Genomic DNA, 22,256 nt, shown 5'->3' with positions numbered 1-22,256 from the left:
AGTGGCGCGAAGGTACAACAAACACGCGAGGCAACATCTGAAGGCGTCTAAAGTCATGCTTCAGGAGCAGCCGCAGTCGAACATTGTGCAAGATTTTACGTATGCGTGGAACAAGGGGGTGGCACCAATCACTCAGCACTTCATCAAGAAGTACTACGACTATGTCCGGCTGGATGGGAGCGATGCTAATGGAAGAATGCAGTCCTCGCGTCCCGAGAAACCGCGACGAGTGCGGCGCCTGCTTCGGTACATACGCAGGCAGCTGCAGCGGCTGCAGATCTTGAATAACGACAACATAATTCTGGATAAGCTGCTTCAGGAGAAACAGCATGCGACGTCGTACGACGACTGGCTGGCCGCCGTCGTTCGGCTGGACGAGATGACTCAGAAGGAAGCCTGGAAGCAGGAGGAAGAGACGACGCTGTATGACTGGAAGCTTGTAAAGGGCCAGACGGAGAAGATGCGTGCGGCACGGGAGCAGAGGGACTGGCTCCAGTTGCTGTACATCATCAGGACTACATGGGTGCGGGACCTGGGAAACATGTGTAACGTGAACCTATACCGGCATTCGCACGTCGGGACGAAGTACATCATTGACGAGTATGTTGAAGAGAGCAAGCGCTCGTTGCACGAGCTGGTGTACCAATCGAATCTGGACATGAACTACATGTTAGGGATGCTCGTGCAGACTCGTAAAAATATAGGGCGTACCGCGCTGGTGCTGAGCGGCGGGAGCACGTTTGGGCTTTTCCACATTGGTGTCTTGTCTACGTTATTTGAACAGGAACTACTGCCCCGTGTGATTAGCGGAAGCAGCGCAGGTGCGATTGTGGCTTCTATTCTGTGCGTGCACCATAAACACGAACTCGTTCAACTCATAGAAGATGTATTGCAGAAAGAGTTCAACATATTTGAGGATGAGTCGCAGAAAGTGAAACACGAGAGTCTTCTGATGAAGATCTCGCGGTTCCTTAAGAACGGTACATGGTTTGACAATAAACATTTGATCAATACCATGATTGGCTTCCTGGGCGACTTGACATTCCGTGAGGCGTACAATAGAACAGGTAAGATATTGAGCATCACGGTTTCTCCAGCGTCCGTTTACGAACAGCCACGTTTGCTAAATCAGCTTACTGCACCAAATGTGTTAATTTGGTCTGCTGTATGTGCATCATGTTCCTTGCCCGGGGTTTTCCCATCTACTCCCATTTACGAGAAGGATCCGAAAACCGGTGAAACGACTGAATGGAACAGTAGCTCGGTGAAATTTGTTGATGGCTCTGTGGACAATGATCTACCCATTGCCAAGCTGTCTGAAATGTTCAACGTTGACCATATTATTGCGTGCCAAGTGAACATCCATGCATTCCCATTTTTGAAGCTGTCGCTGTCCTGCGTTGGGGGCGAGGTGGAAGATGAATTCAGTGCTCGTTTAAAGCAAAACCTTTCGACTGTCTATAACTTTGTTGTTAACGAAGTTATCCATTTATTGGAGTTGGGTACCGAGTTGGGAATTGCTAGAAATCTATTTACCAAGATGAGGTCCGTCTTATCGCAACAGTACTCAGGTGATATTACTATTCTTCCAGACCTTAAGATGCTTCTACGCATTAAGGAACTCTTGGCAAACCCGACACAAGAGTTTTTGCTGAGAGAGACTGTCAATGGTGCGCGTGCTACCTGGCCTAAGATAGCCATAATTAAGAATCATTGCGGTCAGGAGTTTGAATTGGATCGTGTTATCAATTATTTGAAGGGGAAATTAATATCTAAACCTTCGCAGTCTCATGGCACTCTGCATTTCGTGGATAATTCGATATCACTGATCAACTCACCGATTATTTATCATCAGGATCAAAGTACCATAATCAGGGAGTTTTTGGATGCACATAAGGCACAAGATGGACTGGTAGTTGACAAACCCACGAAACTGATTCATGCCGGCGGGCGTTACTCATACTATGGTGCAGCGAAAAGTAAGGTCCACTTCCGCAGAAAATCAGAATCTTCTGCTGAGGGAAAGGGCTTTGCCAACTTGGCTCAACCTCGCTCTGCCTCTAGTTCGCCATTTATTTCTGAGAAAGTAATGCCAATAGTCATTGGTTATCACGGCGGTCTTAGAAGGAAACGCTCAGGAGGATACCTCACTTTCTCTGCCGGTAAAAAGTCACCATCGTCCTCTGCAGGGAAATCGCTCAATAACTATACGATTTCTGAATCACAAACAGGAGATGATAATTGTTCCATTGTCTCAGAGCCCTCTGGGATTCTTGGTGGAGTCCAACATGTCGATGATGAGGATGAAATTTCTCCCAGGTTGGACTTGACTGACCGGGGTCCTGAAGTGAGTAACTCTGGAGGAACTTCCAAATTGTCAAAACTACCACATAGAGGGTTCCGGCGGTTTAGAAAAAGCCCAGCTTCCAGTCAAACTAGTATTAGAACGGTGAAGAATATCCCCGAGAAAAGGGAACAAGGCCCAAGTGATGATACTAAAGGTTGATTAATATACCATTTATCTATACCAAAAAGAATTTATTCCTAAATGCTCCCATTGTGTGCGTTCATATGCGCACATAACCTTCTGAGCATAACCATTTCTCGTTATATAGTCCACAGTTTGAGGTGCGACAGCAGTGCAGCCATTGATTGTTAAGGTTTCCAGGCCCAGTGGATTAATACCTTTGAGCTCCTTTAACAAATCTAGTAACTCGTAGCCCTTAAGCGAAGGTATAAATGAAAGATCCAGCCTTTTTAACTTCATCCCTTTTATATTCTTCCTTAATACTTCCATTCCTTGGCGTGTATATTCCATTACATTCGGGAGCAAGAGATCCGTCAGTGCTGGAAGCTGCTGAAATATCAGGGTGAGTATCTCCAGGTCTCTGGCAAATGAAAGCCTAGGACAGTTACCGATGTTTAGTCTCGCAATTCGATTCTCGCATGCCGGCTGCAAGAGTAATAGCAATAGCTGCGGATCAAATCTAGTGTTCATAAGGTCTAGAGACTCGAGAGACTGAAAAACTTCTCGAAGTGCCTCTTCACCTAAACCTAGTTGGGACTGGTCCATCCTATCAAAATGTCGATTGGGCGGTTCTCTAAACGTCAGATGGCGTAAGGTCTTCGGTGCACCTACTTGTACGATTTGCGTTATCAGTTCATGGAATTCAATACCAGTATTGCGCTCTAACCATAATTCTTGCAAGTTTGGCATGTCCGATATCCACTTCAAGTTGTTTCTATCACCCAGTCGAAAGTCAATTCCCGTTATACAAAGCTTTTTAAGTCTCTTGAATAACACTGAGCTATATTCAAACTGCTCTATAACATTGACGTGATGGACACTATAATTTCTTGCCATAAGAGTGAAAGATTCTAGATTTGTTTCAGCGACTGCATGGTCTTGCCAAGGAAAAAGGTGCCCACCTACGTGCTCGGAGGGTGTATGGAAATTCAAGACTAATTCCAAATGGGTCATAGACGTAGTTCGGGTATACAGTTCATGCAAGTTTAACTTATGACCAAAGTGCACTGGCGCAGTAATTGAGAGTCTCTGTACACCATTTCGCAACTTTTTATTTTCACAGATATGTTGTATTATTCGTTCCGCTTTGCATTTCTTCGCCATTAGAGCCAGTTGCCTTGTTCCTATCATTAAACGTGATAGTAGTAGTATAATTGATTTTTCTTCCTCCTGTACGTTTCCACTCACGCACTGTATACTCCGGCATGAGTACTCTGCAGTCCGAGAAGCCAGGGCTCCCACAAAATTGACATAGCCCAACATATTCTTATAGCAGCAAGATAAGCGAAACTCTTGGTACAAGTGTGGCAGGCGTTCAAGCCTATATTTCCACAATTTACAAACACTGTAACAACGTATGATACTTCTTGTATCCATGTTCGCCATAATACGCTCTATTATCTCCACTGGTAGCGTCGCGATGTAGTCGATTTTGGCTTTCGACGAGGAGCGCTTTTTACCAGGCATCAATGAATCGATGGTGGCAGGACGTTTTAACTTCGGTTCTTTCGCAACTGTCTGCTGGGTCAAAGATCTGCTGCTTCGTGCGCGACTCTGCAGTAGTTCCTTGATTGTGGACCGCTGACGATACACTATATCGAGGAACTTCTGGGGCGCGTGTATCGCATGGGTTTTCTCCGCTTCCCCTGCTTGTTTGAGCCCATTTTCGTAGACCTGAAGCGCTTCTTCGTATCTACCCAGTTTCTGGAGCACCTTTCCTCGCCTTATATATCCTTTCAGATTGTACGCATCAACAGTTATCATATAGGCCGCATCAGCCAGGGCTCTATCAAGTTTATTCAGCTTCTCCCACGTAGCTGCTCGGTTATCAAGAAGCACAAGATATCGTGGGTGATAAACCCGACTCGGATCGTGTAAGCAGCGCTTCGGGAGGCCAACTTTCTCGCGAATACCCTCCAAAGACCTGTCCGTATATGATCGTGCAAGCTGCAGTGACTTGCTGAATAACTCTGCAGCCCCCTTGTAGTCCTCGCCTTGGAAACATTGGATTCCAAGCTCCAATGACCTATCTATAATATCTTCGGACATGCGCTTCGCCTATGTTCTGCAGGTCTTTTAGTCGTCGGTTTCGCTGCGATGATCTACTTCTAAAAGGTTGAAATTTCGTGCAGCGCCCTTTTTCCTTTCCAGAACTATGGGAATTACTAAAAGGCAGCAGATTGTGAACATTAAGTCAAGGTATAGTCCCTCAGGAGCTCCTAATAATGCTAGAGCTCATCGGGGCCCTTATAGTGGCCCTCCTAATATTTTTTAGCACACTAATAATAGGTTGTATTCCTATTTACCTTTTAGACAAACGGGCACAGAGGACGCAAGGCTTACCTTCATCGATTGCCACTTTTGGCGTCGGGACGTTGCTGGGCACGGCACTACTTTTGGTAATACCAGAAGGCATCGAAGTGTGCGATGCCGATGACAACTACGGCCTTGACCTGATCATCGGCTATTTGGTGATGTACTTCATGGAGAAGCTCGTGAATTGGAAAGGGGCAACGAGACCCATTTGGACGCAGAGGGAATCAATTGAACACATGCGTAATTGGAGTGACCTGACAAACATGAGGAAAGTTGCTATAGTTCTTTGCAAGAGCGAGTTCGCGCTAGCCATGATCCTACATGGATTTTCGGACGGGGCTGTCATCGGGGCGTCAGTCAGCGGGAGCCTCCTAAATTGGGCACTCGCTGCGGCCATGCTTATACACAAAATTCCTACAGTCCTTTCTATAGTAAGTTTAATGCAATGCAAGCAGGGTCTAAACCAGTACGAGGTGGCGTCGAACCTGCTGCTGTTTTCCGCGTCTACCCCAATCGGATATCTCCTTTTCAAGCTTTTTTATGCCCTTGCTTTTGGGCCTACTTCCTGGCTCGGACGCAACATCATGCTAATCAGCGGCGGCAGCCTGTTGTACGTTGCGACGGCAGCGCTACAGACACCTGGCCATGCTAGCAGCACTCCCACGTATCTACCTCTGGAGAGTGCGCAAAGCGTGCCGCTGTCGGAACTTGAACTCGGCGAGGCACGGAGCTATAGTTGGCCCTCTACTGGCTCCAATGGCGAATCTTCCCGGCCCTACATAGGCACCATATCCTTCTTATCAGGCCTCCTGATACCCGCTGGCATTTCGTTCATACATTAAGAGGTCACACGGAGGCCAAAGTATTATACATATGACAGCTATCTATCTATTTTCGCTTCAGAGCACTGCGCCGCAGCCACTTATCTTTCACATTGAGCACTGCACTCTCCTTCTTTGGCGGCTGAGCGGACCGCGAGCCTAGCGGCGAAAGGACGCTCACGACCACAGGCCCGCGCTTCAGCGTCTGCTTCCTCAGGGACTTTAGCGTCTTCTTTTTCTGCTTCTTCAGCTCTGCCCGTAGCGGCTCTGCATACTGCTCCCCAACGTCGTTGAAGTTAATCTTCGTGGGCCGCGTCTCGATCGGTTTCGGCAGCTCCTCCAACTCGTCAAAAAATTCCTCGGGTAGCTCCTCCACCTCGGCCTCGCTGTCTACCGGGCCATTCTCGCTCGCCCGCAGTTCCTCCTCCTGCTGCCGCTTATGCTCCTGCTGCTCTGCATAGCGCTGATGCTTCTGGGCTCTCCGGGCCCGCTCCTGCTCGCGCGCCTGTTTGACTGCTATGGCCCTCGCGCTCTCGCTGCTCCTCGCAGCCGCCCGTACTACCTCAAGCCCCTCTTCTTCTGGTGCCTCGTCATCACTAGACAAGTCAGACGCCTCCTCGGCGCCCGGCGCCAGGTCCGCCATCTCCTCCGCCACGACTGTCTCGTCCGCAAGGGCCGCCGTCTCCGCGGCGTCGAACTTGAAATGCTTTTTTACGCTCGCTACTGCGGCATGCCGAACAGATTGGCTCATGTACAACCGTGTGCAATGTTACGTAGGACGCCCCAATGCGCTACACCAATGATGTACTATTACTACTATATGCTATTGAGGCCATCTCATCGCCGAAATTGAAAAATTTGTTTCAAAAAAAAGAAACGAATTCAGTCACGTGATGAGCTCATCTCTTGGTTCCGGAATTGTATTACGTATTACCAGTAGCTATTAGTTGGGTTCAGTAGCTCCTTCCTGTGGGAAGTCAAACTCACAAAAGCCTTCTCCGAAAATTAGATTTGCTGTATTGGACCCTAGCAACCAACATAGCGTGGCCTTCATGAGGGATGTCAAGTATTGTGTGCCTTTTCCAGTGGAGATAGAATACATACTGCCCGCGAACATTAAAATAACCACCAAGCCGGTGACATAGGTGGGATATTTGGCGTACATATGTGCCACGAAGAGGCTGAACGGACTGGGCCGGCGGCGTGGGCGTTCTATGAGCTCGCCGCCGTACTGACCGGGTAGTGGGATTGGAGTCATGGGCATGGATCCCTGGGTGATTACCGGAGTCTGCTCCACATGGACAAAAGACTGGTAGTTAGTCGATTCGGCGGCATGGTCCGTGATGAGGGGACTCTGTTCGCGATGGAATTCGCCTTTTTCGAGGGCGCTCACGTCGTGGTCGAAGGTAGGATGCATTTCCTGTCTGCGGGAGGAAGAGGTCGATTGAGCGGAAGAGGAGCGCTCCCTGGAGGCAGATCTGGAACGTGGGATGTGGAGTCTCTGTACGTTTTTGTCTGACGAAACACTGTGTTTTCCTGTTCTCTGGGTATTTCGATCAGTCGAAAGTTGATCCTTGGCGGCGAACGGATTTTTGATACTGTTAATGATGGAGCCGCTGCGCTTCCTCTTCGAGCCGTCAGAGCTCTTCTTCTTCTTGGTACCCGAGTAGCTGATGTTGTCTTGCTCTGCAGAACTGATGTATTTCCTCGAAGATTCTAACTCCGAAGCGGTTTTCAGCTTGTGTAATGCCTTACCTACTACAGTTTTGGATGATGATGAACTTTTCTTCTTGGGGCTTACCATTGCTTTCTTCTCCAATGAGTAGATCTGGTTGAGATAGATACCAGACGACTCAGTAGCCGAGTTCTCGATTTAAATGCTCCAATTTTATACTTAGTTCGACACTTTGTGTCATTGTCGTCTTGACGTTTACGCTATCTGGCCTGACAGAGATACGACATCCAGCAATATCGCAACTTGTACGAAGATCGTGCTTCGCACCGCCTTCATGCATTCAGCCACAAGCTGATTTTGCGCGGTCCGATTCGGCGATTCACTGTCGCATCTGCCTTGAATGCTGGCCTTGACATAAAGCCGTCACCCTACTAAGGCTTCTGTGTCAGGCAGCTAGCAGCCCTCTCAGTCCGCGCAGTATAAGGAGTTTCTATCTCCTTGCGCAGCTCCCGCAGATCTGATTCGGTGCCTTATCCCAGTCAGTCTACTCCGTGGTGCCTTGCCATGCATCTTGGCATATCCGCCACAAATATACTTGGAGGGCGGGGTCTAATCTACTTCCGAAAATCAATTACAGCTTTTAGAGCGCTCGGGGGAGAGATTCCACGAATGAACCGTAGATTCGGTGGCGGTCTCGTAAGTCATATAGCTCAACTTTGCTCATGGTATGCCCATATTTCGTGATGGTGTAGGGATGCTATATAAGTCGAAACTTCAGTTTTCGAGATTTATCAACCCGTACATATAAACGAAATATTGGGATGAGCGATCCGGGGCATACTAAGCCTGCTTCCCTATTGCCAGCTGCACTACGTGAAAGTGTCAAAAGCCGCCTTTGTACAGGACTTTACAATTGTGCGCCTCTGGGACTTGCCCACAACAATATAATCCTAGAAGGCTTCAAAGTCTCCGCGAGGTTCAATGGCAGACCATTACGAGGCTCGAACTAGCTCCCAGGGAGCTTTGAATGTGGACCGCAGGACCTCCATCAGTAACGAGAACTTCTTCGATATAGAGGAGGAGGACTTCTTGGATATGTATCCACTGAGCGCGCGGCAGAGATTAATTTACCAATGCAAGCGGAGCAGCCGCAAGCTGCTCAACACTTTCATGGACCTACCGCTGTGGAAGCGGGCTGCGGTACTACTGTTATGCGGGGGAGCAACTGTATCTGCGTTAGTGATGATGGTGTTCCACAAAAGCATTCTAGAGCGGATGATCAAGATTTCAAACGAACTACGGTCATGGTGGTACACGCCCTTTATCTTCTTCCTATTGATCTTCTTTGTTTCATTCCCGCCTCTGATCGGATTCTCGATGCTTTGCACATCAGCAGGGCTGGTATATGGCGTATCTTTTAAGGGCTGGCTCATAATTTCGCTAGGGACGGTTTTGGGGTCGATTGCAGCATTCTCGGTCTTCAAGACTGTATTCCGCTCATACGCTGAGCGACTCATCCGCCTGAATGACAAGTTTGAAGCCTTGGCTTCGATCCTGCAGGACCACAATAGCTATTGGATCATCGCACTGCTACGTCTGTGTCCGTTCCCATATTCTTTGACAAACGGCGCCATCGCGGGCGTCTACGGAATTTCAATTCGCAATTTCTCCATCGCTCAGGTGCTAACCACCCCAAAACTATTCATGTATCTTTTCATTGGTTCGAGGCTGAAGAATCTAGGAGAGTCCAGCTCCACTGCCACGAAGCTCTTTGATATCCTGAGTATTCTGTTCGCTATCATTGCACTCACTGCAACCGCGTCTATCCTGTATTATAAGACCAAAGAACGGTACCTAGAGCTCCAGAGGCGAAACCAGGATAGGTTTGACACCCTAAACTTCTGATACATAGTTTTTAAATATCCTCATGGCCATATGCCCGAGATACATGTGAAATCGGCACCTATGCCGCATTCACGCTTTTTTAAACACGTTCGTCCCCTTTGATTTCTTCTTCTTGACCTTGTTCTTTGTCTCCAATCTGAGGGACACCTTTCCGATAACAGCGGGTTTCTCTGCCCCCGGAACCTCATCACTCGCTGGCACGTCCGCCAGTTGCTCGGCCTTCTTGCCGAATTCTATCTGTTTGAGCAGCATGTTCTGACGGATGTCTTCTTCATGTTTATCATTCTCTTCAAGCTCTCGAAGTTTATCCTTCTTTAACATATTATCTGAGGAGTTGTCAATGTAGCTTATTAGTATCTGGCCCGGGTCCATATCTTCCTCCAGTTCTTCCACACCATGCACGCGAATTTTCCCAGTTTTGCTAAGGTGCTGAATGAACTTCGTGAGTGATGTATAGCGCGTAGCATTCATATGTATATGGTGCTTGTCCTGAATATATTCGTTGTAAAACTTATTGGCTTCTATCTTCTTTTCTCCATGACCCATGTGTAACAGTCTTAGGAAGTCGCGCTCAAACTGCTTGGTATACTGGTCGATATCTTTAGGGGTGATAGTGCTGATCTTCCGTAGGTGAGATGGTGACTTTATATGCGACTGGAAACCGTTGTCGTCTCTACATTGTTTTTGACAAATTTGACAGTAGAAGCGCAGCTTCTGAAGGCCTCTGGCTTTCAGCTGGTTACTAATGTACTTGGCTGTACCAAATTCTGCCTTTCCCATGACTTCTTCGCTCTGCTCTTCCCATTTGTTGAGTTAAGCGGTGAGCGAAGCACCAGTCAATGTGACATTTTTACGGGCAATGTAAGGTAGCTAGCTGACTGACAAAATACTAGATTATGGTACATGCTGTGCTATGCGTGCGCACCAATTTGGTAGAAATTAGAATATACATATATAGAAGCTATTTTCGCACCATCCTGACTATGATGAGGCAGATTAAGAACCTGCCATTGCTATATAGTAAAATACAACATAACGCTTTATAATGGTTTCCGTTTCTTGAACCCTATTCGTACTGACGAGCTACTGTTACCACCACGTTTCGTAGATGCTTCGGTACTGTTATTGTTGAACTTCAATTGATCCTGTTGAAGTTGCGTAACAAGCAGTTCACGGTTCTGCTCACAGGCGACAACTCTGTTAGCCAAACTTTCGGAGACTGGTTCACCATCTTGATCTTGTTCTTCCGGATAGAGCCCATATACTTCACGGTTTGATATGAATTTAACGTGATAGAATAAAGCTCCGTATTCCATTAACCAAAATGGATCAACGGCGGTAACAAGGTTAATGTACTCTTTTGTTGTCAATAGTAGTTCATGGTAAACGACATATGGCGGTAGATCACCCATTCCAGCCAGGGCGCTGGTGGGGTGTAGTTTTAACTCCATGCCGTTTTTCAAATGCACGTATTGATTTAAACCACTCTTCCTAGCGGCCTGATGAACATACCCTGCACATATGCACTTTCGTAAAATATCCCACCCAGAACCACTTGAAATGATTGGTACATCCTCCTTTAACATCGCACGGATCAATTGCTCTCGAATATCGTACGCCCTCCGGAGGGAGCGATATTGCAAGTAATTTTTACGACACCAGTCGAGGGAGTACCGGTGCACCTTCCATTGAACGAAAACGTTGAGTAGAGTTAGATGGTCTGATTCGGGGACCACAAACCTGTTACGAGCCTGGTCTGATTCTTTTTGCCTCTCCTTTGGTCTATAAAAGATTTGCGGCACCGAAAGCATAGAAACAATTGTTACCATTTCTTCACTGCATCCATACTTCGCAGAGAGCAGCAGTATCTTCGATAGAGAAGGTTGAAGAGGGAATTTTGCCATCTTCGATCCCATCTCTGTCAAAGCACCGAAGTTATCCAAGGCGCCAAGTGTCCATAATTCAAACATTGAAGTCATCAGTGTCGCAGAAGGAGGACTGTCCATGAATGGGAAATTAAATATATCTTCAATTCCAAGCGACTTCAATAACAAGAGGACACTGGCCAAACTAGTACGCTGTATTTCCGGAATACTTTGCGGATGCATGTCAGCTATGGCAGTATTTTCTGTGTATAACCTGTAGGCAATACCGGGCCCAGTACGACCAGCTCTACCAGACCGCTGTTGCGCATTGGCCAATGATATTGGAGTTATGGCCAAATTATATAGTCCAATCCTTGGATTGTACACTTTAAGTTTGGAATAGCCACAATCTATGACGTACTTGATCCCATCGATCGTCAGAGAGGTCTCAGCTATGTTGGTAGCAACCACTATCTTACGCTTCTTGGCATCAGACTTGTTGAATATTCTCCCTTGGATATCTGCAGGCAATGCGGAGTATATTGGCAATATTTCCACATCTGCTAAAATATCCTGCATAATTGATCCCTTTCTTTTGACACGCATATCGACAATTCTTTCCTTGAGCGCATCGCAGGTTGCTTCAATATCCTCTTGGCCTGTCATAAATATCAAAATGTCCCCTAAGAGTGAAGTAGAGAGGTGTATACTGGCAGCTTGTTGTACCGCAGCTTCGACATAGTCGGGGACTGGATACGATGTATAGTTAATTTGCACCGGAAACGTACGACCAGGTATTGTGAACTGAGGTGCATCTCCAAAGAATTGAGAGAACTTCGAGGCATTCATAGTTGCAGAAGTAATAATTAATTTTAAGTTCCTTCTTCTGGTCAACAAGTTTTTGAAGAAGCCGAGAAGCACATCAGTGTTGAGCGAGCGCTCATGCGCTTCATCCATGATAATGCAAGCGTATTTTTCAAGAAGATCGTCTATTAGTGTTTCCCGCAGGAGGATCCCGTCCGTCATAAACTTTAATCTCGTGTCAGCGGACGTTTTATCTTCAAACCGAATCGCATACCCAACCTCCTTTCCTAGTTCCACACCCATCTCCAGAGCAACACGCTCAGCAACAGACATTGCGGCTACCCTTCGCGGCTGTGTTACGCCTATTTGTTTTCCCAAACGGCAAAAGCCATCTTCGTGCAGATACTGCGCCAATTGTGTAGTCTTACCGGAACCAGTTTCTCCTATAATCACAGTAACTTGATTGTCACGTATGACTTGCAACAGCTGTGATTTTACTTCATAAACAGGCAGCGTGCGGCGCTGGGCCTGGATGTCTTCAAAGGACTGTCTTGAAACCTGACTCGACGTCTTATCACAAGTTCCTTTATTGTCATTTTGCTTCACCCCCAAGACATTGCCAACAACTGTACCCACTATGGCTGCAGTCTGTGCAGAATGCTCTTTTCGTTCCTTTTGTAGCCTTCTCATAGCCACTAACCTACTCCCTCTGCGTGCATTCGCCGAAAATTCACTCTCTGGGTTCTTGAACGGATCTATCATCCCACTATCATGCATGTGGGTATTATCTAGTGCGCCTATGATTGCCTCCTCCCCACGCTTATCCTTATAAGCCTTCAGAAAAGGTGGTATCACGGCAGGGCGCTCTGCGAGCGGTATAGATGTAATTCGTACTCTTTCGCTTTCTCTGGTATTGGCGGATGACGTCGTAGACATGTGCATCTGAGCTGCAGCATCGTCTGCCTCATTTGCTGTAGTCTTGATCGCAGATTCATCATCGCTGTTATACCAGGCTCTATCTTCCTCGAGGTCCTCGGGACCAAACGCGGCGCTCTCTTGTGTGCCAAGAGGTGCAGGACCCTCGGCGCGATCCTCGGCCAGCAGAGTGGCAATCTGGTCTTCATCCGCTATCGCTGTCAGCTTAGGCACAAAAGCCAGTTTTTCCGTTTTGTCGCCGTGATCATCCTGCTCGAGCGTGCTCTTCTGATCTCTGCGACCCTCTGCAAACTCTTTGAGCTGCCTTGCTGCTGCCTTGTCAAGTCGCTTAAATCTCAGCGGTTTCTGTTTCTGGCCACCGCTCCCCAAGCTCTGGTCCGGCTCCAGTGCTGTTTCCAGTTCGTCGTCCGAATCTTCGAAGCTCAGCGCGACCAAGTTTCTGGATGTGTTTCCCTTCACGCGCTCCCCGTCAAGGACAGCCTTCACCGTGGTGTTTGTGCGCTCCTCCTGCGTACTCCGCAGGGATACTAGCAGCTCATGCAGGAACTTCTCCTCCCCCTTAAACTTGCCAAGCGCCATGCAGCTCTTAGTGAACTTCACTGGATCGTATGCATGCACGCGCGCTATATTGCATATCGTCTGCACAAACTTTTCTGTGACATTGGATGCGGTATGTTGTTGTATCCACTCCTTCAAGCCGGGGTCCATCGTTCTTCAGCTCCCTACCGCTACTTGCTCTCCTCAGATGCGATGATGGTGTACCATCGCATCTTCAGCTTGACAGACTTCCCATAATAACGTACACATTAGACGTCGATAAGTTATTTCATGTCACGTGATATGAAATAAAGCGCTGCTGCTGACGTTGGGTAGCTGGAAACTCGAAGTCCAATGCTTGTGGATAGCCGCTAGGGATCGAGTCTCTCTCTAGCAGGATGTTCTGTTTTCTGCAGTAGTACGCTTTGAAGCTAAAAATTTTCCCCAGTAACATCTGCGATTCAAGCGCACAACGGTATCGCCAAATAAAAGTGCGCACCACAGAGCTCTCCCAGGGCTCGCTTAGCAGACATGGTATCCTTCGCTAGGTGTCTCAGCACTTCGAGCTGCCGGCTTGCCGCAAGAAACGTCGGGAAGCTGATCGACCATGCGCAGCCCATCCCCCATCTCAAAGGTACTCCGTCGATATACAACAACAAGTCGTCCGCTTCGAACTACAAGGGCTACCTGCGGGCCAAGATTCCCAGTGGGCTGTACTACGCTCCGACGCCCGCATCGACCACCGGCTCTGTGAGCTCGGAAGACATCCCGGCATCGTTTATGGCCAAGGACGACGCCCGGAGACAGCTTGCCGAGCGCCTGCACGCCCGCGACGCGCAGGTCTCAAAGCTCGCGCCCCCGCTGCATGTCAAGGGCGAGAAAACGTACCATTTGTCGCCAGAGCAGGTTGCTGAGATCGTGCGGCTGCGCACCCTGGACCCCTACAAGTACACGCGCAAGGCGCTGGCAAAGCAGTTCAACGTCAGCCCGCTCTTCGTCTCCATCGTCGCCGACTGCCCGCCGGAGCGCAAGGCTGACATGGATGCCCGCCTGGCCGCGATCAAGGAGAGGTGGCACCATAAGCGCATGCTGGCGCGCGAGGACCGCAAGAAGAGAAAAGAGCTCTGGTACAGAGCCTAAGCCCCTGTATATATCTACATACTATAGTACACGCAGCCTGCCGCTATTTCTCCGCCAGCATCTCGAACTCCTCCAGCATCCGCTGCCACATGTCCTGGAACTTCTGCTCCTCCGCCGCGTCGCCGATGCGAAGCTCCAGAACTATGTCCAGCGCCTGCGCCCGTGCCAGCACGTGGAATGCTCCGTCCGGCTGCCGTTGCAGAACCCGTTTCACGTCTCTCAGCCTCCGCATTATTCGTGTCCGGCAGAACACATGCGGCGTGCTCTCATACTCGAACTTCAGCTGGTACGTCGGCGTCCATTGCCCCATTTCCGGGAGCATGAGCTCCTCGAACACGGCTTTTCCCGCCCAAAGCCGCTGCTGCGACTCCCGTTTACGTTTTTGCGTAGGAACAACGTTGAACAGCTGGCACTGCATGATATTCCGCCTGTGTGTTACTATATAACTATCTGCAGCCATCCCCAGCACAGCCGTGGCCCGCTATAAGCCTGCCTGCGTATAGCCACCTAAGCGTAAACCCGGATGACTTGCACCAAACTAAAATAGCGAAGTAGGCGCCGCATCGAATCAGATGATTGACAGCCTTTCTTTTTCAACCTGTTCGCACATTCTAGGCCTTTTCATCCAGACGTTCCCTAGACTAAGGGATAAGCACAAAGCCCATACCGCTGTCGTGCAGTGCTAGCCAGTTGAGATGAGTCGGTTCTACGATGAAGATGATATGGATACACAGGAGGACCCGCTAGAGTTTCAAGATGAGGCAGAACTGGACGATTACCTGAACGACGAGGAATACGATCTGATGAATGAGCTCTTCCCACGAGCAAAAGCAGAGCTGAGCGAGCACCAGGGATGGGACAACCTGGCAGTGAAGCAGGCGATCTGGGACGCGGAGTTCGACCTGGAGGCGGCGTTGGTGCAGCTGAAGCGGCGGTACAAGAAGAAAGGTATGTAAACGGGCGTTTGCCACTGGCCTCGGGGGCTGGGAGCGTCGGGGTACTAACGTGGAAAGGGGGGTGCAGCAACAAGATACTAACTCCCTTATCCTGCAGGGCTTTCTGCGCTAGCGTCTTTGGCGAGCGCGCGGGCGGCGGCGCGCCCTGTGCGGGCGGCGGCGGGAACGAACGGCGCCTCGCTGTTGGACGGTCTGCGGGCGAAGGGGCTGTCTAGCGGGGCCAGCAAGCTGCAGATGAAGCGGCCAGCGCTGCGAGCTGTGGACGCGACGCCGGCGCCGGGCGCGTCGCTGATGCAGACGCTGTCGTCTCTGCGGAAGCAGTCGGCGGCGGCGACGCCTGAGGCAAAGCCTGTTGCAGCGCGCCCCGCAAGGACGGAGGCACGGCAAGACCAGTGGATGGCCCTGGGGGCTCTTCTGCAGCGTCAGCCGTCCTTCAAGCCTGCAGCGCGCCCTGCACTGCAGCTGTCGAGCGTGCTCCTCTCGAGACAGACAGGATGCGCAGAACCACGCAAAACCCAGCTCAAGAGGCGAGTGGAGGAGGTGTTCTCAGTTTTTTATCCTAACAACTATAAAGCAGCTAAGAAGCAGGCCAGTGCCAATTTCATGAAGCCCTCGCCGGATGACGTGGTGTTGGAATCCCAGAAGCGAGCCTTTGAGATTAAGCAGGTGGCCGAGAAGGTGGCCGATCTGAAATTCAACAACAAGGACGCGGCCCCGAAGAACTACGAGGACGAGGAGGAGGATTCGCGGCCGAAGGAGGGCGAACAGCCGTCGGCCAAGAAGGTTGTGCAGCCCACTAACCCGCGGAACCCATTCGACATCCCTGCATATGTACGTGAGAAGAAGCCCCATATGTCGTTTGTTGTTCTAGGCCATGTGGATGCGGGCAAGTCTACGCTGATGGGGCGGTTGTTGTACGACGTGGGTGCTGTGGATACCAAACTGATAAGGCAATTGAAGAGGGAGTCCGAGTTAGCGGGTAAGGGCTCCTTCCACCTAGCATGGGTCATGGATCAGACCAATGAGGAGCGCGCGCGCGGTGTTACTGTGGACATCTGTACCAGTGAGTTTGAAACTGCAAAGTCCACGTTCACCGTTATCGACGCACCGGGGCACAGAGACTTTGTTCCCAATGCGGTTACAGGTGTTAACCTAGCGGATGTGGCAATCGTCACGATCGACTGTGCTACCGATGCTTTTGAATCGGGGTTCAACCTGGATGGCCAGACCCGTGAGCATATCATATTGGCGCGGTCGCTCGGCGTCAAGCATATTATTCTAGCAATGAACAAGATGGACACCGTAGAATGGCATGAAGGGCGCTTCAAGGCCATTCGGCTCGAACTCTTGAGTTTCCTGGAAGATATTGGGTTCAAGGAACCACAGACAAGTTGGGTTCCGTGCTCTGGATTAACTGGGGAAGGGGTATACCAAAAGGGTTATCCTCCGTCCCAAAATTGGTATAAAGGCCCATCCCTGGTAGACGAGCTCGAACGTGTTTCTGTCTCATTTTTTGGACTTGATGGGCAACAGGTATCCGAGACCCCTTTCCTATTTTCTCTTCTGGACACTCATTCCAGCGGCAAGAACAATGAAGTCTATGTCTCTGGGAAAGTGCTTGGGGGTTCGGTTCAGCCTGGCGAAACGATTACCATATACCCATCAGAGCAGACTGTTGTGGTCGATAACATTTATGTCGGAGATAAAAGGAATCCTGTAGGTGCCGCTGTGCAAAACGATTTTGTTACTTTGAAGTTGAAGAACGCTAATTTCGAAGATATAAAAGGGGGGGATCTAGCTGCAATTGTTGGCTTTGATATTCCAAGCCGTAAGACCTTCACCTCGCAAGTGCTGACTTTCAAGGTTGATAAACCAGTCTTGCCCGGCGCTTCTTTCATTTTATTCAGAGGAGGAGCGCAATGCTCTGCACGTATAAAAAGTCTGCACCAAGCTGTTGATAAACAGGATCCCTCAAAGGTCCTGAAAAAGAAGGTCCGGCATATAGGCTCCAATCAGTCGGCGATTGTCACTATCGAACTCACTGACAGAGGTTTGAAAATGCCGCTGCTAACCTTCGACCAAAATAAGCGTTTTGGTCGCATCCTGCTACGCAGAGACGGTAAAACCATCGCTGCAGGCGTGGTAAAGTCAATTGATGCATCCTGATAGAACTTTAAGGCGAATCACCTAAGCTAATTTATATAATCCAGAAATAAAATGGTCAGTCCAAAAATAATGGACATGTATATCACCATTAGTGCGGATTTGCTGCCGCGCTCACGTGCCTTATTGAGTTGTCTGTTGCCCTTTTGCACATCTAGTTCGATGTCATCATTGGCATCTAGAAGTACATTGATGTTTTGCGTTTGAACATGCAAGTGGGTTGCCAATTCGTTCTGCAAAGATGCCACTTCAATCACCGTTTTCGAGAGCTTCTGAACCTTTTCCAATTCCTGCATTTTCTGGTTCAGCAGCTCTTCATGTTCCGTCTGCAGCACTTGTAGCTGCTCCTGGGTTAACATCGACATTGTCTCCTCGTACTGTTTTATCTCTTCATGTGTAGTTTCAACAGCGGGGCTATGTGAAACAGCGCTTACAAGCGTGGTAGGAACATACAGCTGTGCATTGAAATCGATGGATTCCAGCTCTCTCTGGCGCGAGAGCCTTTCACGCTGCATTTGTGAAAGCTGCACAGAGGTCGCAGTCAGCCATAACCCGACCGACTGCAATATCCCTAGTCGATGCTGGTTGGTCGTTTGATGGAACCCCGCCATCGTGTGAGACCAACCATTAATCAGCCCCATCAACCCCAATGCGTCACCCTTGACCTTTCTGGCTTGTTGCCGCGTCGCTTCGTACTTCTCCAAGTACTTTAGTTTCTCGACATACTGCTGTAGTCGTAGCCGCGCCTCAACATCAAAGTCGTCCTTTTCCCGTTCCGACATTTCTCCCTCACTGAGGTATGGCCCCTCCAGTGAGGTTAAAACCTTCCGGAGCTCCAGAATATGCCTCGCAAGCTCACTACATTCCTTCACGAATGTGTCTTTTATCCTGAATTTCTCCATGGAGCCATTGCTCTGTGTTACGCCCTTGCTACGCTGGTCGGCCTCGCCATCGGGGTCATTCCGCGCTTCCTCAATTATCGCCACATATTTCCTGAATAACTGAGTCAAATCCGCCATCGTACAATGGCTCAGTAGCCTGCTAATCCTAAACTATCAACTACCTTGTTAATAGTACCTGTTGCGAAGCCATCCGATATCCCAACGTAAGCGAGTTATCATCATGTTATACGTTAGTGATGTGATCACGTGTATAATATCGTGTATAATGACTCTGGATCCTACATTCTGATACCTATGATGACAGCGATAAGGTACAATTAATAACCAAGGGCCACGAGAAGTCATCAAACACTGCAGTAGCTCCCAGGACAATTCTAGCTAAAATATCATTAATACTTGGTACTCCTGGTTATCAACTACGATCACGTGCTGTTTATTGTGTACACGGTGCACCTGAACACCGCACTAAAGCATATAACTGAGACGCGAAATATATCGAGATGAGCTGGCGCAGCTTGAAAGACCCTACTTACGCGAGGCAAGCTCATTATATATATCAGCTAACCTTGCAACGGAATATGGGTCTTCCTAATCTGAAAATGGATTCAGTTAAATCGGACACGAGGTCGTCGGTCAATGCAGAGGAGCAGCAGTACCTTGACTTGTGCAAGCGCATCATTGAGCATGGTGAATTCAGACCTGATAGAACTGGTACCGGCACGTACTCGTTATTTGCGCCGCCGCAACTTCGGTTCGATCTGAGTGGCGATAAGTTTCCGCTACTAACCACCAAGAAGGTATTTACGCGGGGCATCATACTTGAACTATTATGGTTCATAGCAGGCTGCACGGACGGTAAGAAGCTATCGGAACAGGGGGTTAAAATCTGGGAGGGAAACGGGTCGAGAGAATATTTAGACGGACTAGGGTTGCACGACCGCCGGGAAGGTGATCTCGGGCCGGTTTACGGATTCCAATGGCGCCACTTCGGAGCGGAATACGGGACATGCGATGACGATTATACGGGAAAGGGTGTGGACCAGCTGAGGGAGCTAATAGATAAGATTAAGAACAAGCCATATGACCGTCGCATTATCTTGTCGGCTTGGAATCCCGCAGATTTCCCAAAGATGGCGCTTCCTCCATGTCATGTGCTCTCCCAGTTCTATGTAAGTTTTGGACCTGAAGGCAGCAGACCTAAGCTCTCTTGCCAGCTCTACCAACGGTCTTGCGACATGGGTCTTGGTGTTCCATTTAATATTGCATCGTATGCCCTCCTGACGAAAATGATTGCAATGGTGTGTGACATGGACGCTGGTGAATTCATCCATACAATGGGAGACGCACATGTCTACAGTGACCATATAGCTGCGCTAAAAGAACAAATCGAACGTGTCCCCAGGGAATTCCCCAACTTACGTATTAAAAGAAAGGTGACAGATATAGACGATTTTACCCTCGATGACTTCGAGATTACGGACTATAATCCACACCCCAGAATACAAATGAATATGAGCGTTTAGATAGTCACATATCCTATTATATTATTTAGTAGTCGTCTAAAGATGTATAACCGATTCCCCCGTAGCCTATGGCCACTTTTATTACAAATGCTATGTTGAAACTTTGAACGCTGGCTTTTTACCCACTTGCCGTTCCGCCTTGGCGCGCGCCCTATGCGTTTTAGGTATGTTACTACATTTGACGCCGCCGATTAAATCAAATACCGAAAGATCCCCCTCGTTTAACCTTAAACCTGATGCAGATGTATCATCTCCGTAGTATGAGTTTTCGTCACTGACATCCCCTATGATAGGTTTTTTTGCAAGTGATTTCTTTGGTTTCTGTACTATATGTATCTTATTCGTAATATCTTTCAGTGCCATTGGCTGCCTCAATGGCAGATCCTCAGGTAATGCCTGTGTAACTTCAGTCGCCTGTAGTGGTTGATCACTTACTTCATCTTTTTGTATGTTTGAATTGATGCTCTGAAGGCCCACTGATACGTCTTCAGCCGCTGGTGACTGCTCCGGATCCTGTTCATGATCAGTCTCCCCGTGTACGTCCGCCGAGTCTGCTACTCCTTCGCGTTGTTTGCGTAGCTTTCGGTTGGTTGGGACCTGTAATTCGTGAATATCTGTGACAGTCGTGGCGTCTACAAGCTTGTCGGTCGGCCTTCTCATTTTCGCCCTTAAGGAAGGCCATTTGTAATCAACTGCCTTCCCCCGCGTCCTACGCGGCCTTGTAGCGTCTGAATAATCATTATGGGGCATCACTTCATCAACTACAATCTTTCTTTGACTTGTTCTTGGAGGTTTGAGCGAGTGTTTGATTTTTGATTGCGATGAAGCTGGTATTTGAACGAACGGTGGCTGAGCAGAAGATAGTTCACCCGTGAGCTCTTTGCATTCACCGCTGCTGGTCGACTGTGATGACTCTATTTCATTGTCATCTCTATACACTTCTAGTTTCGACTTACTTGTGTTAGCAACGTCTGAGGACCCAACATCGTATTCTTCGGGAATGAAATACTCTATAATTGAATGTGTAAAGTTTGCGGCATCTTCTTGTTGCGTACCTTCCTTTTGTAGACTCTTATCGTTCCCCATACCATCCTCGTTCGATTGTGTCAATGTCCCTGAGGCTTCTTTTGTTCTGGATTCGCTTTCTCCTTGCTCTGTTGTCCGAGAGGCACTCTCGCGATGCTTCTCTTCAGTTATGGTGTCTTCAGCAACAGATGGCGCTTCATCTTTCGCAGACCGTGACTTGTCCGCTTCTTTCAACGCATTCTCAAGACTGTCGTTTGAAAAATCGAAGTCAGACGGTATGAAAAGCGACTCACGTCGCGAACTCCTCCTCCTTTTCTTACGCAGGGGCTGCGTTTCTTCCACATTAAGTTCCATGCTGTCTGCTTCTTGATGCTGCTGTGCACGGTCATCTAAGGTTTCGCGTTCACCACGCACACTGTCTGAAGACGGCACATCAAACCCCACCACCTTTGGTGACACGCCCCGCTGCTCCAGACCCTTGAACCGTCGCTGTGCCTGCTCAGTCGCTGCTGCACTCTCTGGACGTAGACCCTGCTGAGCCCTCACTACGGCAAACAGATTTACGATCTCGTCGAAGCGCTGGAACGCGCCGTGCTCCAGCAGGTTGAAGCTCTGATTAAGTCGTTCCTTGAATCGCAGCTCCGTTACCGACAGCCGACTTCGGAGCTGTACATTCTCCTGCACCAGCTCGCTTATTTTGGTCTCCAGATCTGTGATCTTTATCATCAGCATTGAATTCGACTTCGCCAATTGCGTGTTCTGATGTGAATAATTTGCCCTCATTTGATCGAATTGCTGTTTCTGCAGGCTTATCAAATCGAGGTACTCCTGCACCGAATTGGACTTGGCTTTGCTGCCGTTAGCCTTCCTCGACGCCCTCGCCATGATATAAGCTACCGATGGTGATGGATAACCCAGATGACCTCCAAATCGTGCACTGCCCGCTCGTCCAGATGAGATTTGAGTGCTAACCAGGTAAACAAACCAACCGCCAACTACCTTTTTGTACATCGTTCATTACAACGTATATAATGATGTATGTGTATTATATTTGCTGCTACATTTGGAAGTTTCTAAAATACGCCTTTGACGTTCCTCATGATTTTGCGTGTTCTGCTACAAGTGAACGATGCCATCTGTAGGAGGACTCGAGGAGTCGC

The 22,256-nt window shown here is 48.8% G+C and overlaps 14 protein-coding genes across 14 annotated transcripts; 6 read left to right on the top strand and 8 right to left on the bottom strand.

Moving 5' to 3' along the window:
* Positions 1 to 55: 55 nt before the first annotated feature.
* Positions 56 to 2,506, top strand: TGL4 (triacylglycerol lipase; the record flags this gene model as incomplete). Its single annotated transcript, NM_209680.2, has 1 exon — positions 56 to 2,506. The coding sequence occupies one exon, from the start codon at positions 56 to 58 to the stop codon at positions 2,504 to 2,506; it is 2,451 nt and encodes an 816-aa protein (NP_984327.2).
* Positions 2,507 to 2,518: 12 nt separating this feature from the next.
* Positions 2,519 to 4,576, bottom strand: DIA2 (DNA-binding SCF ubiquitin ligase subunit DIA2; the record flags this gene model as incomplete). Its single annotated transcript, NM_209679.2, has 1 exon — positions 2,519 to 4,576. One exon carries the CDS (start codon positions 4,574 to 4,576, stop codon positions 2,519 to 2,521), a length of 2,058 nt encoding a protein of 685 aa, NP_984326.2.
* Positions 4,577 to 4,752: 176 nt separating this feature from the next.
* On the top strand, positions 4,753 to 5,685 carry ATX2 (Mn(2+) transporter ATX2; the record flags this gene model as incomplete). Its single annotated transcript, NM_209678.1, has 1 exon — positions 4,753 to 5,685. The coding sequence occupies one exon, from the start codon at positions 4,753 to 4,755 to the stop codon at positions 5,683 to 5,685; it is 933 nt and encodes a 310-aa protein (NP_984325.1).
* Positions 5,686 to 5,731: 46 nt separating this feature from the next.
* Positions 5,732 to 6,415, bottom strand: BUD21 (Bud21p; the record flags this gene model as incomplete). Its single annotated transcript, NM_209677.2, has 1 exon — positions 5,732 to 6,415. The coding sequence occupies one exon, from the start codon at positions 6,413 to 6,415 to the stop codon at positions 5,732 to 5,734; it is 684 nt and encodes a 227-aa protein (NP_984324.2).
* A 192-nt stretch (positions 6,416 to 6,607) lies between these two features.
* Positions 6,608 to 7,468, bottom strand: AGOS_ADR227W (ADR227Wp; the record flags this gene model as incomplete). The annotated part of the gene is made up of 1 exon (NM_209676.2): positions 6,608 to 7,468. One exon carries the CDS (start codon positions 7,466 to 7,468, stop codon positions 6,608 to 6,610), a length of 861 nt encoding a protein of 286 aa, NP_984323.2.
* Positions 7,469 to 8,320: 852 nt separating this feature from the next.
* TVP38 (Tvp38p) lies at positions 8,321 to 9,244 on the top strand (the record flags this gene model as incomplete). The annotated part of the gene is made up of 1 exon (NM_209675.1): positions 8,321 to 9,244. One exon carries the CDS (start codon positions 8,321 to 8,323, stop codon positions 9,242 to 9,244), a length of 924 nt encoding a protein of 307 aa, NP_984322.1.
* Positions 9,245 to 9,313: 69 nt separating this feature from the next.
* Positions 9,314 to 10,024, bottom strand: RTS2 (Rts2p; the record flags this gene model as incomplete). The annotated part of the gene is made up of 1 exon (NM_209674.1): positions 9,314 to 10,024. The coding sequence occupies one exon, from the start codon at positions 10,022 to 10,024 to the stop codon at positions 9,314 to 9,316; it is 711 nt and encodes a 236-aa protein (NP_984321.1).
* Positions 10,025 to 10,284: 260 nt separating this feature from the next.
* On the bottom strand, positions 10,285 to 13,557 carry PRP16 (DEAH-box RNA helicase PRP16; the record flags this gene model as incomplete). The annotated part of the gene is made up of 1 exon (NM_209673.1): positions 10,285 to 13,557. One exon carries the CDS (start codon positions 13,555 to 13,557, stop codon positions 10,285 to 10,287), a length of 3,273 nt encoding a protein of 1,090 aa, NP_984320.1.
* Positions 13,558 to 13,917: 360 nt separating this feature from the next.
* Positions 13,918 to 14,526, top strand: MRPL20 (mitochondrial 54S ribosomal protein mL58; the record flags this gene model as incomplete). Its single annotated transcript, NM_209672.1, has 1 exon — positions 13,918 to 14,526. One exon carries the CDS (start codon positions 13,918 to 13,920, stop codon positions 14,524 to 14,526), a length of 609 nt encoding a protein of 202 aa, NP_984319.1.
* Positions 14,527 to 14,569: 43 nt separating this feature from the next.
* On the bottom strand, positions 14,570 to 14,986 carry AGOS_ADR222W (ADR222Wp; the record flags this gene model as incomplete). Its single annotated transcript, NM_209671.1, has 1 exon — positions 14,570 to 14,986. The coding sequence occupies one exon, from the start codon at positions 14,984 to 14,986 to the stop codon at positions 14,570 to 14,572; it is 417 nt and encodes a 138-aa protein (NP_984318.1).
* Positions 14,987 to 15,221: 235 nt separating this feature from the next.
* On the top strand, positions 15,222 to 17,648 carry AGOS_ADR221C (ADR221Cp; the record flags this gene model as incomplete). The annotated part of the gene is made up of 2 exons (NM_209670.2): positions 15,222 to 15,474; positions 15,580 to 17,648. 2 exons carry the CDS (start codon positions 15,222 to 15,224, stop codon positions 17,646 to 17,648), a joined length of 2,322 nt encoding a protein of 773 aa, NP_984317.2.
* Positions 17,649 to 17,674: 26 nt separating this feature from the next.
* Positions 17,675 to 18,664, bottom strand: UFE1 (Ufe1p; the record flags this gene model as incomplete). Its single annotated transcript, NM_209669.2, has 1 exon — positions 17,675 to 18,664. The coding sequence occupies one exon, from the start codon at positions 18,662 to 18,664 to the stop codon at positions 17,675 to 17,677; it is 990 nt and encodes a 329-aa protein (NP_984316.2).
* A 383-nt stretch (positions 18,665 to 19,047) lies between these two features.
* CDC21 (thymidylate synthase) lies at positions 19,048 to 20,070 on the top strand (the record flags this gene model as incomplete). Its single annotated transcript, NM_209668.1, has 1 exon — positions 19,048 to 20,070. The coding sequence occupies one exon, from the start codon at positions 19,048 to 19,050 to the stop codon at positions 20,068 to 20,070; it is 1,023 nt and encodes a 340-aa protein (NP_984315.1).
* Positions 20,071 to 20,160: 90 nt separating this feature from the next.
* SGO1 (Sgo1p) lies at positions 20,161 to 22,107 on the bottom strand (the record flags this gene model as incomplete). Its single annotated transcript, NM_209667.2, has 1 exon — positions 20,161 to 22,107. One exon carries the CDS (start codon positions 22,105 to 22,107, stop codon positions 20,161 to 20,163), a length of 1,947 nt encoding a protein of 648 aa, NP_984314.2.
* Positions 22,108 to 22,256: the final 149 nt, after the last annotated feature.

Source organism: Eremothecium gossypii, chromosome IV (genome assembly GCF_000091025.4).
Source record: "Eremothecium gossypii ATCC 10895 chromosome IV, complete sequence".
NCBI classification, from domain to species: Eukaryota; Fungi; Ascomycota; class Saccharomycetes; order Saccharomycetales; family Saccharomycetaceae; genus Eremothecium; species Eremothecium gossypii.
Note: the sequence above shows the minus strand (reverse complement) of the source record. Positions and strands in the feature narration are given on the sequence as shown.